Source organism: Mytilus edulis, chromosome 4 (genome assembly GCF_963676685.1).
Source record: "Mytilus edulis chromosome 4, xbMytEdul2.2, whole genome shotgun sequence".
NCBI classification, from domain to species: Eukaryota; Metazoa; Mollusca; class Bivalvia; order Mytilida; family Mytilidae; genus Mytilus; species Mytilus edulis.
Genome location: NC_092347.1, coordinates 80131740 through 80148816, shown reverse-complemented (window position 1 = coordinate 80148816; position 17077 = coordinate 80131740). Strand labels below are relative to the sequence as shown.

The 17077-nt window shown below is 30.6% G+C and overlaps 1 protein-coding gene across 1 annotated transcript; it reads left to right on the top strand.

Moving 5' to 3' along the window:
- The first annotated feature begins 4 nt into the window (after positions 1-4).
- Positions 5-16715, top strand: LOC139520667 (syntaxin-18-like). The gene is made up of 11 exons (XM_071313521.1): positions 5-438; positions 1594-1661; positions 3613-3728; positions 4670-4747; positions 5513-5579; positions 5945-6036; positions 8282-8370; positions 8669-8727; positions 10198-10267; positions 15833-15913; positions 16493-16715. Exons 1-11 carry the CDS (start codon positions 289-291, stop codon positions 16586-16588), a joined length of 966 nt encoding a protein of 321 aa, XP_071169622.1. The 5' UTR covers positions 5-288; the 3' UTR covers positions 16589-16715.
- The last annotated feature ends 362 nt before the right edge of the window (positions 16716-17077 follow it).

The following is a 17077-nucleotide window of genomic DNA, read 5'->3' as shown; positions in this document are numbered from 1 at the left end:
TGCACAAAATCTGAAGACCAAAATGTTGCTATAAGTTGCCAACATATTTTTATTTTATTTTCAATCATTGTAATAAGTATCTTGCATAAATAAGATAGTTAATGATATATTTTTTGCTGTAAGTGGCCACACAATTCACGTCATACTACCCAGTAATAATCAAGTAAAAATAAAAATAAGTTCGTCGTTGTTGACATATGAATCTGTGAACCGAAAAGTGCCAAGTTGGAAGCATATATATATGTAACCTGTCACACATATTGTTTACCTTTTTCTCATTTCAACACAATGTCAGATGTTACTAATTTATTTAAAGCGACAGTCAAAACTATAAAAAGTAGAAATAAGATTTCAAAGGAAAATGGAAAGAAAGAATTTACTAATATTTTCCCTGCCACAAAACAGAGGAGTGATTTTGAAAACACAGCAAAAGGATTGGTAAGTATAAGGGGTTTCACTTCTTATTGGTGACAAGAAGGCTAATTAAGTGTAGAAATGACAAAACAGATTTAATGTAAAACAAATAAAATTTTAATTATTTCAAATAAATAAATATAAACAGACAGTGCATTATAATTACAGCTCTCCAACATCTTCAATAGGCGCTCTATCTCTCGTCAAGTTAAAGCGAGAATTGGTAACTTTGTCGTAACCATACAGATATCACTGCAAGATGTTTAAAAAGACAATATACTGCTGATTTTTTAACGTTATTTATAAAAGCTTGTTCTGTTAAGGTTCATTGATCATTAAACAAATGGACAAATTTGACTGTTTTTTCACATCAAAAACTACTCTGTGTACAGACTTACCTGTGCTGTTTGGAAAGTTTTAAGGCCTAGCATCCACATGTATATAAAAGTTAAATGCATTTAGTGTTTAACCCTTTCCTCCATAATAACGCCTTTTGACGCCACCCCCTTTACTCCATAATCTTTTAATGACGCCTGTGTAGTACCTCAGTTGAAACGCTATGTCTCCAAAATGTCTGCATCAGACTTCAAAAAAATTTATCCAATATGAAAAGGAGATTCATGAGAATATCTGACTTGAATTTCATTGATCACTGAAATATTAGTTTTCACAATGCATTAACACTTTAAACCTGATGATTTTTTTTACTGAAAAAAGTCCTATGCGAAATCAAGTATTTAAAAAAAAATATCCATGGAGTAAAGGGTTAAGAGAGATAAAATCTTTCTTGGTTTTTGATGGGCATTTTTTTTCCTTTCTGTGAAAAAATTAAATTTTTCAATATCTTGATTTTTTATGTCAATTTTCACTGAACTAGTACACCAGTTGAGAACCACCTCTGGTTGCAGAATTTTCTTGTTGCGTTGAAGACCCATTGGTGGCTTGTCTGCTCTTTGGTCAAGTTGTTGTCTCTTTGACATATTCCTCATCATGCCCATTTCCATTCTCAATTTTATTTTGACTCTTATTGTTTAAAAAAAAGCAAATCTTTATCAATTTGTACTTTTAACATTTTAATGGTATTTCAAGATTGTGTAAAATAATTCTGATATTACCTGAAATGTTTTGATTTATAACCCACATTGAACAGTTATTTTATAGTTTCAATATTCTTCTTAGGTATCAACCATTACACAGTTGAAAGATTTTCTACTAAAGCACAGAAAGGATTATGTAAATGCAGGCAGGTAATTAGATATGACAAAATTATTTACCGCTACACATATACATTTGTAGAATTATGGAGATGTGGTCGAATTGCCAATGAGACGACTTTGCACCAAAGGTAAAAAAAAATGGATGTGAGCAATTATAGGCAACCATACTTATTTTAACAATGATGTCAAAAGGGATTGAAAAGTTTGCCAAGAGTGATCTATGAATTATCTTAAAAACATAGGCACACATACATAGAGATACACCATGTACACATACAATAGTTAAAATAAACAGAATACAATAATTTTTAGAATTAAGTAACACCAGTCTAAATTTGAACATAAATCTTTCCCATGGCTTTGAGAAATCATTGCACATTTGTTCCAGTAAACAATTTGTCTTAACTGGACCAGACTCTTTTTTTTTATAAGTCTTTTACACACATGAATCAAAACTACGGTAAACATTGGAAATTGTGTTGTTGTATGAACATTTCTTCAAATGAAATAGACAAAATGCCGACTGACCAATTACAATGTATATATATTTGAATTAATTAATGTGGATGATCATTAATGACCCATTCGATAAACAGATCTGTAACAACAGATTATGACACCTGTTGTAACTGTTGATTAACATGGGGTTGTAAACAAAGTCATAAACTTGTCGCCAGGTAAAATTTTGTAGAATTTTTTTTTTTTTTTTTTTTAACTTTTACCAATTAAAATGAAGATCAATATTGTCAAAAGAAATGAAAATTTTCACATGTTTTAAATGTTGGGGCCAGAAATATCGCCAGCAGCTGTTTTTGTCGCCCGATGAAATAAAACATCACAAATTGCGACATTGACGACGCACAGCGCAGTCCCTGCATGATTAGGTCAAAACTTAAATTTTACTTGCTATTTGGTTCAGTAATGCATATCTCTTTACTGGATCAGACTCATTTTTACTAAACTCTGCAATCTTGGGAATGACTGCTGTGTGTTAGTTAGATTGTGGTTCATATTCATATCACATTTACATGTTATGATCTTGAATGTAATCAACAGATTACTAACAGAACATTAAACATCAGTCAATTCAAAAATAAGCATCTTGCTATATTTAAACATTAAATACAGTTTGACATTCATAATCTCAATGTTGAGCAGACTGATAAAATATTTTGAGATAACCGTGAAAACATAATGTAAATCTGGCAAGTGTGTAAGACATTTTCCTTGAAATAACAGAAAGGAGTATGTTCAGTAAGACCCCTTTTTGGCCCCAAAATATAGCAGTTTTAGAAAATTGTGAAAATGTAATCCATAAGCTTTATTTTGGAAAGTAAAATGATTCTGCTACATAAATATGAGCTGTTTTTGACAATACAATGCACAAATATTGCGTACTGGTATCATAAAGTCATGCTAAATTACTGGAATCTTCCAAATTTTAGAATTTTGGTTAATTTTTAGACGGTTTCCGTCTAAAATGAAAGTGGCCGCATTCGTGTTCATTCATAATATTGAAATGTAAGTTGTATTTGATGATAATACAAATCATATATAAAGGTTGAGGATGAACACGGATGCAGCCACTTTCATTTTTGACAAAAAACATCTGAAAAGTGACGTTTTTTTTGGCATATTTGATAGATTTTTCATATATATAAGCTTGAATCAGAGCGTTTTTAATGATTAAATCAGTTAAAATCTTTCACACAAACTAATTGAATCAATTGAAATAGACACTTACCTGTTTAAAAAGTGTCCAAAAGCTTTCGTTAGTTGAACCTGAAATTTAAGTCAAAATCGGCCCTTACCGGACCTACTCCTTTTGAGTTGAGGGAAATTAACTTTAACTGTGTAAAAAACATAGTCATGGTTGTATACCCAAATATATATCCATTTATTTGCATTCTCTCAAATATGATGAATGTAACAAAACTTTTTGCTTTTAAATATATGAAACAAATAATTGTTTACTTTTCAGTTTCTTGTCGTCAGATGTATCATCACTTACAGACACAGAAAGAGATCAGATTGATACAGAAGCTCAAACTGTCATCAAGAAATGTCAACAGACCATTGTTATGTTTAAAAAAGATGGTAATAGAAGGAAATTATTGTCATAAATAATACATTTGTAATTGAAATGTACATGTACAACGTTATAAAGATATAACTGAAACATACTTTTTTTAGCAAATTTGAAAAGGTCAAAATAGATTCAATTCCATTTTTTTTAAATTTCTGAATAACTCTTTCTTCTGTTACCTATTCCAACATAGGACTCTGTCACTCTGACTTCCTTTTAACTGAGTTTTACTGTGCTTATTGATGTGTGTTTGTCTACATTGGTTAGAGGTATTGGGTAGTGTTGAGATCTCACAAAACATGTTCAACCCTTATTTCTGTTCTTTGGTCAGGTTAATGTCTCTTTGACACATTCCCCGTTTCCATTCTCAATTTTATTAATTGTTATTATTCCCCTACTGACAAAATCAAAGGGGACTCTAGGTTTGGCATCCATCCATCTGTCTGTCTGTTCATCTGTCAGTCTGGCAAATAATTTTTTTTTCATGCTTGAAGATATTAATTTAATATATTGTTTGATCATAACAAGTTCTAGATCGAATTTTAATTTTGTTCCAGTCTGATAATTTTTTGCAGAGTTGTGGTCTTTTGACTTAGAAAATTCACTCAAATAATCAGTTTTCGGAACTTTTTTTGTTATTCTTGAAGATATTGATTTGATAATTTGTATATAGTTTTATCATGAAAAGTTACAGATCAAGGTCAAATTTTGTTCCAGTCTAATGATTTTGTGCAGAGTCATGGTCCTTGGACTTCAAACATTCACTTAAATGATCAATTTCAACACTTGTTTGCGTCATGATTGAAGATATTGATTTGACATTTGTAAAGTTTACACAAGTTATATATCAAGTTAGAATTTTGTTCCAATACAATGAATTTTTAACAAGTAGGGGACTATGTATTGCCATGCAATATTCACAGAATGCTTGTTAATTTACATGTCCAAACAGCCCATCATCAGATTGTTCATCCTCAAGTGAAGGAACACAGAGATCACGTCATTAGAATTATAGAAGATTATCTTAAAGGTAAGCATTATTTATTTAATAAAAAAATGAGTGTTTAAATTGTTATTCCACTACTTCTATCAGCATATAGAGAGTGTCTTGCCTTATACATGTTTTAAGAATAAGGATATGTGGTATCGATGCTAATGAGAAAACTATCTACAAGAGGCAGATATCAAGTAATGTGGATGTAAACAACAAGAAGTCACTGTATAATTGCATTTTTTTTTTTATTTATGCCCACTTAGGGGCATTATATTTTTTGGTCTGTGTATTTGTTTGTTTGTCCGTTCATTCATTTGTTTGTTTGTCTGTCCATTTGTTTTTTTCATCTGTCCCTCCCACTTCAGGTTAGAGCTTTTGGTCAAGGTAGTTTTTGATGAAATTGAAGTACAATCAACTTGAAACTTAGTACACATAGAGTTTTTACATGTGGGGCATCCATGTTCTATGGACACATTCTTGTTTATTTCTATTTAAACATAGTAAATTAAAAGGTTGTAGTAGAATATCACAGTAAACATTACAACATCACTTTGTTTGCATCAGATTTATTGCTAAACCAGTAAAGAACATGACATTTGAATTCATTATGCTAACAAAAACCAGGGTGAAAGAATAATTTCTTTGCTTAATACTGGTTTCTGATAACTCAAAAGATATGGTCAATTAAAAAAATTGGAAAGCACCAAGAAAATGCATTATATTTTAATACGGATAATAAAAATAATAGATTTCATGTACATGTACCTTTTCAATGTATGACATAATAGTACACTTTTTCAGTTGTATGCAAGGTATACAGTGAGCAAAGAGCTGTGAGAGTTAAAAGAGTTGTTGATAAAAAACGAATGTAAGTATATTTTTTTCAACACTAATTTTTTAAGTCATACCTGTCCATTTGAAATAGTGAAAAAAATCAGGTAATGATGACTTACCAAAATTATTTAAATTTTTTTTTACAAATAAAGGTAATGTATCTTAGATTTAATTTGTTATAAAAATGTTTATACAGCTACTTCAGCATGAACATAAAACAAAATCAAATTAAGTACATTGTCTAAAAACAGTAACATCCATAGAACCAATTATTTAAAGGTTTGAAAAACGGATGTTACTAGTATCAGAAAGAGTGATATATTATTTTATTCATCTTGTAATTTTCACTTCTTACAAATTTAACAGATGTTGTTTATTTTATTTTATTCATTTTTGCAGATCTAAATTAGCACCAGAAAGAAAAGCAAAACAAAGAAAAATTAATACAAAAGCTGATTTAGAAGAGGGTGACAAATCTAACTCTTCTATAGGTAAATACATTTTTGTCTTTTTATCAAAAAATGAATTAAAGCTGTCAAATTCAACAAATTTATAATTTAATAAAAAGCTAGTTAAAAAGGACATTAAACTCAAGGTTATGAATATTAGCAATGATTGCAATATGTTTACTAGTTTTGATAAAGATTTTGTCTGTATTATTTCAAGTTTAAACTAAGAAAACTTTACAAAGATGCTGACAAGATATATCAATGATAGTTTAGTTTGTATAGATAAACTTGTTGCCCAAGTGGCTTTTTGTTTGTTTTTTATGCAGTTAAGCTGCATTATGCGAGCACCCTAGATTTGTGTTCTACCCAATAAATGCTGAAATACTTGCCATTGTTATTATCTAGCTCGCTACTATGTTATATATAACTAATTGAACACTTTTTTAATACTTTTTATTCTGGATTACAAAAAATATGACCAGAAAAACCTTAAATGATCGTCGATTTATCCAAAAGTTTTAAAGTTACACATAGGAAGTAGTGCTTATTAAGAATCCTTGCGTAGTTCATTATGACTTGTGCTTTTAGCTAAGATGTCAAAGAACAATTGTATGAAATATTTAATCGCAGAAAATCTCTTAAGACAAGTAGTTTAGATTTCCCAAATGACAAAAGTCGTAGGAATATTGTTTGTCATCCATACGTAGTACAACTACGTCGGTAGTCTATTATATAATAAGTTCAACTGTTCATGCTGTTGGCGGCAATTTCAAATTAGAAAAAGAAATTTTCGTAGCTTTTCAATTTGGAGGCAGGTGTGCAAATTAGCGGTGGTCCGAGGTCCGCGACCTTCCACTTTTGCAAGCGGAATTTCGAATATGATAGTTGGTTTCTAGCTACGACGTAGTCACCTTCCACCATGTTCACCAAAGTCTCCAATTAAACGAGCTAAAAACTTATTTTTATCATTATTAGTCGTGACAGCGATATTCATTTTGTTCAACCGCTAGCTTTATACAGAATATCGCCGACAAATATTGTATAAATTCGAGTAAAATCGTATCTGATTGACAAAAACAACATTGTAAACACATAACAATGGCGGCCGTGAAGACAAAATTTTACAATATCGGATCCGATTCCGGAAGCGGATAAGGGTAATTCCGGGTTTGGCGATCATTTACAAAATAAATCCAAGCAGGTGAAAAAATACATCTATGCATGGTAAATGAATATAAACACTAGAATTGTAAACCAAAAGATATATGTAAAAGAAAGAAAAAGCAGAAAAATATTTTATTCAGAAACTCAAAATTACTTTTTGACAAATTTAAATTTAAAAATCCAATACAAAGTGACAGCTGGGAACAGTATATCTAACAATATACGTGTTCATGGTCACAGTCTAAATTTTCTTTATAAATGATAAATGATGATAATGCATGCGAGATGCTTTTAAAGTGTAAACATACTACTGCAATTTCGAAGGGTTATTTGTTTTTCTCAATTTTGAAGGGTCAATTAAAGTAGCTGAAAGTTTCTTTCTTTATTTTCACAAATAATGCAACTATATTATATATACTTTAATGTAAGTAAATCATATGATATATAGGTGACATTCTTTGGGCCACTCTACCCCCTCCTGTTTGATAACTTGGAAACGGTTGAGCTCCCCACCCCTAAACCATATGAGGGGCAGATCCAGGATTTAAGGTTAGGAGGGGCGCAAACTTAAATTTTGCTGAGCAGAGCGAGGCTAAAAAAATTTGAGGTAAAATTATCGGAATATTCTTTATTAAGCTGAGAACGACCCATGCTTTGCAAATTTAAGGGGTGTGCAAGCCAGCAACCCTCCCCCGTCTGAACCAACCCCTGCATATATTCAAGTATAGGACAATATAATAAATAAAAAATGAAATATAGGGGGAGTCCCTGGAGTTACCCCACCCCCTCCTGTTTGAGAACTTGGAAACGGTCGAGATCCACACCCCTTTACCATATATATTCATGTTTGTGACAATATGAAAAATCAAATGAAATATAGAATAATATAGTTGAGGCAACATTGTCACAGTTTTCATAATTACGGTTGCCTTGGTTTTTGGTTAACTGCCTTCAGCGCTTACAGCGCTTTGATTTTACTTCAAAAACTATATTAATACAAACAACCAATACTTTTAACACCAAATTAACTAGTTTAAAGCAGAAGATGATAATAGGCTTTTCTCAAAATTTGATTTTATACTGAAATGTGTATAAAATTGTAATTCAAATTTTTTTTTTACAGATGCTGTTCCTGCTCGACCATCAAATATTGATATAGATCACACACCACCAGTCAAAGATGACAGTTTTTCACCGGAGGAAGCTCAAATGGTAGAATTTATTATTTTGTTAATTATGCACAGCCTAGGTCATAGAAGGCATTATTTTTTTCTGGCGATGTGTGCCCTTTATCAATCTGAAGTTTCATTGACGATAGTTAATCATGAAGTTGTTGTATCATCAACCCCAAAGTACGCATATTTATTATAATGGACTTGCTGGATTTATTTGAAAATTATTATTATTATTAAAAAATACCTGTTGTTTTAAGATATATTCAGATAGATAGACAGCAAGAAACAAGTTTTTAATTGAGTATGTATGAAGTTCTGGTTTTCTTTTTTTTTAGTTTGAGCAAGAGAATGCAGAGTTATTCAATGAATTAAACAGCTTGGTTAGTGAAGTAAGGTGAGTTGAAGCCATGATAACTACAACTGTCTTGCACATACACAAAGAAAGCTTTGGTTTGTTTAACTGGTTCTAGTTATGTCATATATATACAATTATGATCCAATATGTGTATATCTTATGTTTCTGGTACATTCCTTAAAAAGGTAGATCTAGCTCAGGGACATAATTCTTAAAAATTCTTGATATAACTCAGATATATAATCTGTGTCAACAATATTTATAAAATTCTTCCAATCTAAATAAAGAAACACAGATCATTTTACAACTATACCATACAAAAGATATTTTTACCTCTGTACCATACAAATGCTTAAAACGCATTTAGAAATCTGACAACTCTGACATATTTCCATGCAGGGGATATTTTTTCTTATAACATAATCTCATAAATGCGTGAAAGTATCCCTTTGTGAAATAGTTGAAGTATTTAAAGCAATATTTTCACTGTTAAGGGCAACTTTATCATTGACAAGCAAAGTTAAATAGTGTGAAAACTTAAAGCATCAAAATGGTGAAAATAGCTCCTATAAAAGTCCAGATGTACAGTATTATAAACCCATTGCTTATTTGAAGAGTTATCTCACTTTTTTTTTTACTAAAGTCTACACTGAGTAAAACTTTTGGCAATTTGTTATGAAGTGACTTCAGTGTACAGTTTATTAAAGGTGAGCAGGTATCTGTCTGAAACTCATATATATTCTTTTAATGCTAAAATGTTTTTATTTACAATATTAAAAAAATAGCCTTTTATAAGTTATGATTATGAATAGAAAATGTGCCATATACTTTATTTAGACAGCAACCTAATGGAAAAAAAACCAGAAGAAATAATTCATGGCAGCTGTAGATTTGTTTTCATTTAACCATGGGTTGGGCATTTATATTCAATTATTTTACCCTGAGCATTAGCCTGGTATTTACATTTGATTTTTTGTTTACGGAAACATATTTGTGACGTCACCTTGTTTCGTTGCCATGCCAAGACAATAACATTATTTGGTGGAATTTTCGTTTTATGAATTTTTTCCATGATAAATAAATTGAATTGGACTGATTTGTTTATTTTGCTGTAGAATAGAGATAACTATATTGTATCTGAATCTTGGCCTTTGTAAACTGGGGATTTTAATGTCGAAAATTAAGAATATCTGGCAGTATAAATAAGTTGGACGTAACGTGGAACAGCCGTTTTTGTGTGTTACTGCGTTTGTGCTAAAGGTAGATGTATTGCAATTATACTGGTTGACGATAATAGGTCGTCATATTAGAATCAACAATAATGAACTGAAACAATAAAAGATCTGCCATTATAACCTAATTCTCCAAATAAAAAAAATATTACATACTTCAACTAATGACGAGGTTATTGATATGGGACAAACACAAAAGTAAGGTTCTTTTCAAGGATGATGTTCATACCATAAATCATTTCTTATATTTTGTATTATATGTGTCTATCTTTTTCAGCCAAATAGAAGGAAAAGTTTTAGAAATAGCTAAATTACAGGAAATATTTGCTGAAAAAGTATTAGAGCAGGTAAATTTATTGTAAGGCCGTTTTTATTAAATAAGTTGGTTTACGGATCCGCCGACCCGAATTTTCGCTAATTCAAATAAAAATAAACGCACATTTGTCCTTAAAAATTATTTCCGCCGACCTCATATTTCTCGATTTACTAAGAAAATTTTAAACGGAATTTTTGTGTTTACATTTCGTATTCTGGTTCCTATTACTGCATTAAAAAATCGTTAACCAGTGCAACGGAAACGTGACTGGTAAGCTTTCCCCGACACCCAAAAGCGAAAACAAGTCGCCCTCTTCTTGACGATACTCGCTTTCAGTCGCTTCCGTCATCGGACATTTTCAATTTTTACCAAGTTGATGAAACATCATTTTTTTTATTGATAATTAAAGAAATTAAGACATAAACGGTTCATTATCTTAAGAAAAGAGGCTGAAGCATTGTATTTGCAGTGTGTAGCAGTTTATTTGATAAAAAATACAACTTTTTATCACCTCGAACATTTTTGCAAGTTCCGGTGCTTGTTACTCGAAAACGTACATCAACCTAAATTTCGGCGGTAAAATAAGTTTGTTACTTCATTTAAACGTGATAAAAGTTGCCTCTAGTAAATGTTTAATCCATTTATTGCATTAAAAACGTCATGTTCCTTTCCAAATAACTTGTCAAACATCGTTTATTTTTGTAAATTTTCTTGCATTCGTCCGCCATTTACCGATTCCTAAACTACGGATCTGAACCGGACCAGCTAAACCGAAATCCGTACTTTTACAATAATTATTACGGACGCACGGATGGAACAGCTGACAGACGAATATTGACCACAAAGGAAAAAATTACGTATTTCACATGCATTAAGAGACTTTTAGTTACATCTAATTGATTGGTGTATATAATTCCCTATATTTTTTATGTATTGAATTTGTTTCAAACTTTATTAAAGTTGCTTAACTCTGAGACTATTACACTAGCTAATATCAATATATTATGGCCCAGCTTAAATTATATATTTTTTGATGAGAGACACTGAATTTCATACTTAAGATAGTTTTGAATTAAATTGTAATTGATATATTATAATTTCTTTACATTTTTCAAAATAAAAAAAATTTTTTTTTAGTGCTAGATATTAAATATTTAGTTGGAAGTTTCTCACAAGAACCTAAGTAAAACTTTTAATTTGAAATGTTACTTTAATTGTATACTCAGATATGAATTGAACAATATAAAAAGAACATTATTTAACATATGACCCTTTATACTATAGTAAAATCCAAACATTGTAGGGCACCAAGCGAATGAGCACTTCTCTTTCAAATCTCACCACTTCTCCCTATCAGTTTCAAAAAGAAAAGTCACTTCTCCCTATAATTCTGAAAAAGTGTGAGCCCTGCTGATATCCGTAAACCAAGTAAAAAAAACAAAACTGGAAAGATCTAGTTTAAATTTATTTTTTTTCCCTCCTCCTACCCTAAGTTTTTTGGGCTGATGTCCGTAAACCAACTTATTAAATAAAAACGGCCTAATGATATAAAGAATATCATAACATGATAACATAATATTCTTGGAAAATTAAAAAGTGGTTTAAAAACTCTTTGAAAATGAACAAGTGGTTTAAATATTATTTGAAAGTGAACATAAAGAGATGTTCAATAAATGTCATTGAACAACATTATAACACCACACACACAAAATAAAAAATCAATCTACAGTCTCAAACTAAATTTGTTTGAAAAATTAAATGGCATGTGGTAAATGTAAATAAGACAGTGTATCAGACTTAAACATGTAATATTTTATGTCATTATACATTCATACATGTATATAAATATCATCTGAAAGTAACACAATAGTTATTACACTTATGTTAAACTGTCTTAAGATATTCTGTCTTTGTTGAAGGCTATAGGATTAATCACTAAAACATGGTGTCTGTCCTCTGTCATTCTGTAATTCAGGACATAAGTTTTTTTCTTTTTTTTTTATAGAAGGGAATCTAGATCTTCAAATTGAAGTTGCATATTGTATTAATTTGTTTTGAATTCTTGAACATTCTTAAAGAGCCCTATTGACAAAGTCTATTACTATTTATTCATTTTGTTTTAATGCAGATATTCCTCAGGAAAATATATATCTAAAATTGTCACTCTTAATTTGTAAACACTGTACAGAAAGTAAGCAGGAGGCTTGTCTACAGATTGAGAAATATTTGAACCTTTTGATATTTATTGATTGTTCTTCTGAATTGACAAACAACTGGTTTGAAAACTGCAACAAAGCTTGTAACAATGTATATTCATATAATCATCAGGGTTTTTCAGGGTTTTATTATTTGTCAAGCAGAATCCTGTTTAAATTATAAGAAACCTCAAATTTAAAAAAATGATGCATATGTTTTTTTATAACTCAATGGATAGTTTTCATTATAAAACTTATGTACATATACTTTTTCTGAAGAAAATTCTTTAATTTGTTCATATTTAGAAGAAGTTTACTTTATTTTGATTGCTTCCTTCCAGGAAGCATCCCCCCGACATATTTTCCGAATGCAAAGTGACCCCAGTGTGACCCATCATGTAAAAATCCGGTGATCGCAATACGCATGGATGTCCTAAAAATAAACTATTATCTGATTGTACATGTTAAACACGTGCTCAATATCCATGCTTTTTTTTGTTGATTGTTGACAAACAGTGATAGTCGTTAAACTTCGGCTTCAAAACACAAACTTTAATTACCTGTCATATTTTCACAACACTGACCAATTAAAAAAAAAAAGATGATTATATGAAATTTAGGCGAAAAAAATGATAAAATCGTGCACAGAACACTAAGTTTATGATGTTGGTATGCATTGGTTCAAGAATTGGAATAACATTATTTTTCACCGGTCACTCGTTTCATATGACTTAAAGTATGTATTTTTGTCAGAAAGTTATATATGAATGTTTTTTTTACTGGATTTATTTACAAAACTATACTGATATTGGTGATTGTATTTATATGAACTTTATTGTAATAATTTTATACCTTGTGGAAGATATCCTAGTAAGGGAGATTGGTGTTTCCAGTCTGTTTGTTTGTCCTCTTGTCTGTCACTTATCAAGGGCTTCAGAAATATTTTACCATGAAGTAGTCACATCAACTTGAAAATTAATACAGTTGTACATTTTGAAGTGAAATATTTAAAATACAATGTAGATTCATTCTAATTTGCAAGATAACAATATTGGTATTTGTGAACCAGGTATTTAAATGTTCAGCAAAGTACACAATTTTTACAGGTTTTAATACTGTGGCAAAGGGACAACAATCAAATAATTTATGAAAATTTATATCTACAAAAGTAAACAAATCCACATTACACTAGAATAGGATTTTGATCAAAATTGTGCAGTTCACTGGAAATGGGAATGTGATAATGCTACTAGGGGTGCTATAAACAGTTTCGTACTAAAAACTAGGGGTATTTCCCCAGTGAGATTTACATACTGATGGAATTCCCTGCTATTTATATACCACTAAATGAAAAGGTTGATTGTTTTTTATGTTCAATGTGAAAAACATATATTGAAGTTCAATTAAAATGCCACTTTTGTCAAGATTTAAAAAAAAAAAAATGTTTTTGTGACTTCCTACTATATGGGAGGCAACTCCATAAACAGCTGATTTTCACCTGTTGCAAAAAGCACTTTGATTTGTCAGGTAAGATAGCTCCTTTCGGAGCAGGCGAACGTAGGCTTAAACTACATTTTTTTAAATCAGACGGATAAGCTCTTCGAAATGCATATTATAAGAAATCTCAAATATATGCACAGGTTACTGATCCGTGTGTCCAAAGGTGGTCTGTTTTTAAGGTTTTTTAGGGGGAAAATGCCTAATTTCCAGCTGATAACTTGTACCAATTTGCATGTTTAAACAAGAGATGTTGGATTTTTTTTTATTTATTCAGAAAGTTCATAGAATTATCTTTCCATTGATGTATAGATATCTATATAACTATGAATATCTGACTTCTGCATGATGGGTCCACTATTACATGCCCTGTTACAGAATGACGTCACGTAAAAAACTGTTGATTGCACCCTTAAGGGACAAATATAAAATATAGTGATGTTTTAGCATAGAAATGTGTTAGCCAATGGAGTAAAATAATTCTGAAAAATATTGTACGGCATGTATACATTAATTTAAAAGCATCAGTTTGGTATATTTAATGCAAATATTACAGATTTGTACATAGCAACCAGATATAAGAAAACCAGACTCTGTGCGAATATTGAAGTTTTTTAATTTTTTGCGACGTCATGATATTTTTATTCAATCTCTCATATATTTGGAACCAAAAAGTTGCATATGAAAAGTGGAGATTTTTTCTACTTTGACCTTTACTCCTGATCAGTGTCACATAAATTTTTCTTCATTATAATATATATTTGGTACTTTTTATAGTCAAAAAGGTACACATGCTATTCCTAAGAAAAACACTATTTCAATATTTTCTCAACTCAGCTATAACTTAGTTCATATAGTACTAGGGACAAAATCTATTTAAAGTAACTTTATTCATGCCTATTTCATAGTTTTTATTCTATTTATTCAAAAGAAACCCTATTTTATGATTTATTTTCTTTGTAAAACTGATGAAAATGTGATACAGGAAATGTTTGGAATTTGCCAGTTAAACTGTTTGCCACTGGCCAATATGCCAATACTGCGCGACATAAAAAAAGAGCTGTAGTTTCACTATTCGTGGTCACAATCCTTAAAGTAAGACATCATTTTAATCGGTATAGTGTACAGATTCAGAAAAGCTGAGAATTTTTTATATATCGCATACAAGGTTTTGCTTAAGGGTGCTATAAACAGTTTCGTACTAAAAACTAGGGGTATTTCCCCAGTGAGATTTACATACTGATGGAATTCCCTGCTATTTATATACCACTAAATGAAAAGGTTGATTGTTTTTTATGTTCAATGTGAAAAACATATATTGAAGTTCAATTAAAATGCCACTTTTGTCAAGATTTTAAAAAAAAAAAATGTTTTTGTGACTTCCTACTATATGGGAGGCAACTCCATAAACAGCTGATTTTCACCTGTTGCAAAAAGCACTTTGATTTGTCAGGTAAGATAGCTCCTTTCGGAGCAGACGAACGTAGGCTTAAACTACATTTTTTTAAATCAGACGGATAAGCTCTTCGAAATGCATATTATAAGAAATCTCAAATATATGCACAGGTTACTGATCCGTGTGTCCAAAGGTGGTCTGTTTTTAAGGTTTTTTAGGGGGAAAATGCCTAATTTCCAGCTGATAACTTGTACCAATTTGCATGTTTAAACAAGAGATGTTGGATTTTTTTTTATTTATTCAGAAAGTTCATAGAATTATCTTTCCATTGATGTATAGATATCTATATAACTATGAATATCTGACTTCTGCATGATGGGTCCACTATTACATGCCCTGTTACAGAATGACGTCACGTAAAAAACTGTTGATTGCACCCTAGGGCAGGGTTTTCTATTAAAGGGTGTTTTAATTTAAAAAGTACTGATGTGAATATGTGTTCTTACAGGAAACTGACATAGAAAGTATTGAACAGACCACAGTGGGTACAACAGAGAATATAACGAAAGGAAATGAAGAAATACGAGAGGTAAGATAAGATATATATAATATTATTATACATGACATTTTCTGATTTTCTGAATTTGAATAATCTTGTAAATAAAGGCAACAGTACTATACCGCTGTTCAAAATTCATAATTTGATTGAGAAAAAATAAATCCGGGTTACAAACTAGAACAGAGGGAAACACATCAAATATAAGAGGAGAACAACGACACAACAGAACAACTAAAATGCAACCCAGAGAGAAACAAACTATAAGATAACAATAGCCATTTTCCTGACTTCTAACACTGAAAACTAAATTATTGTTTAATAGAGTAAATTTTTGTAATCCAAACCTATCAATTGTGCAAAATGTTAACTCAAGTTTCACAACAAATCTCAGCATGGCAACTAAAATTGACATTTATTAAGAGACTATACTTGAAAACATTAAATTTGCAAATACATGTACAGGCAACATGCCTTGAATAATTATTTGAACTCTCAGTACAATACAATGCTATAAAATTGTGTTTGCATTTAATTTATTTGATTGATTTGATTTCAGGTATAACATCTTGTTTCCTTCGGTTCTAAATTAAATTATATACATTTTTTCAGGCAATAAAAAACAGTGCTGGCTTTAGAGTGTGGATTTTATTTTTCCTGATAACATGCACTTTGTCATTACTATTTTTAGACTGGTATAATACATGAGTTACATATAGAGTACTTAAGTTTACATTGTTTTTTGTGCAATATTATTAATATTGGCTTTTAGTATGAATGATATAAAAGTTATTTGTTTGTTGAATGAAAGATATATTAAATCTTATGCTTATTGTTTTTTCCTTCTTAATATATCTGCCAATACAGTGATTGTGGATGAAGCAAGTGATATATTTATATGTAATTTTTCTGCCTTGTGGTCATTGCTGATCCCTACCCTGGTAACACTAAATGTGCGAGTCCTATCCCCACAAAGGCAGATGCATTCAACTCCAATCTTAATTGACTAGCAGTTTTCCAGCAAAAGGTTGTGGTGATCTCCAATACACCAAGTTTTTCACCAATAAAATATGGTTGCCATGATATTACCAATTAGTGGTGAAACAATCACACACTCAACTGCTTATTAAAAGTATTATATATACATTATAGTAACAACCAAATATAAGAAGTACCAATTACATTTGATATTTTCAG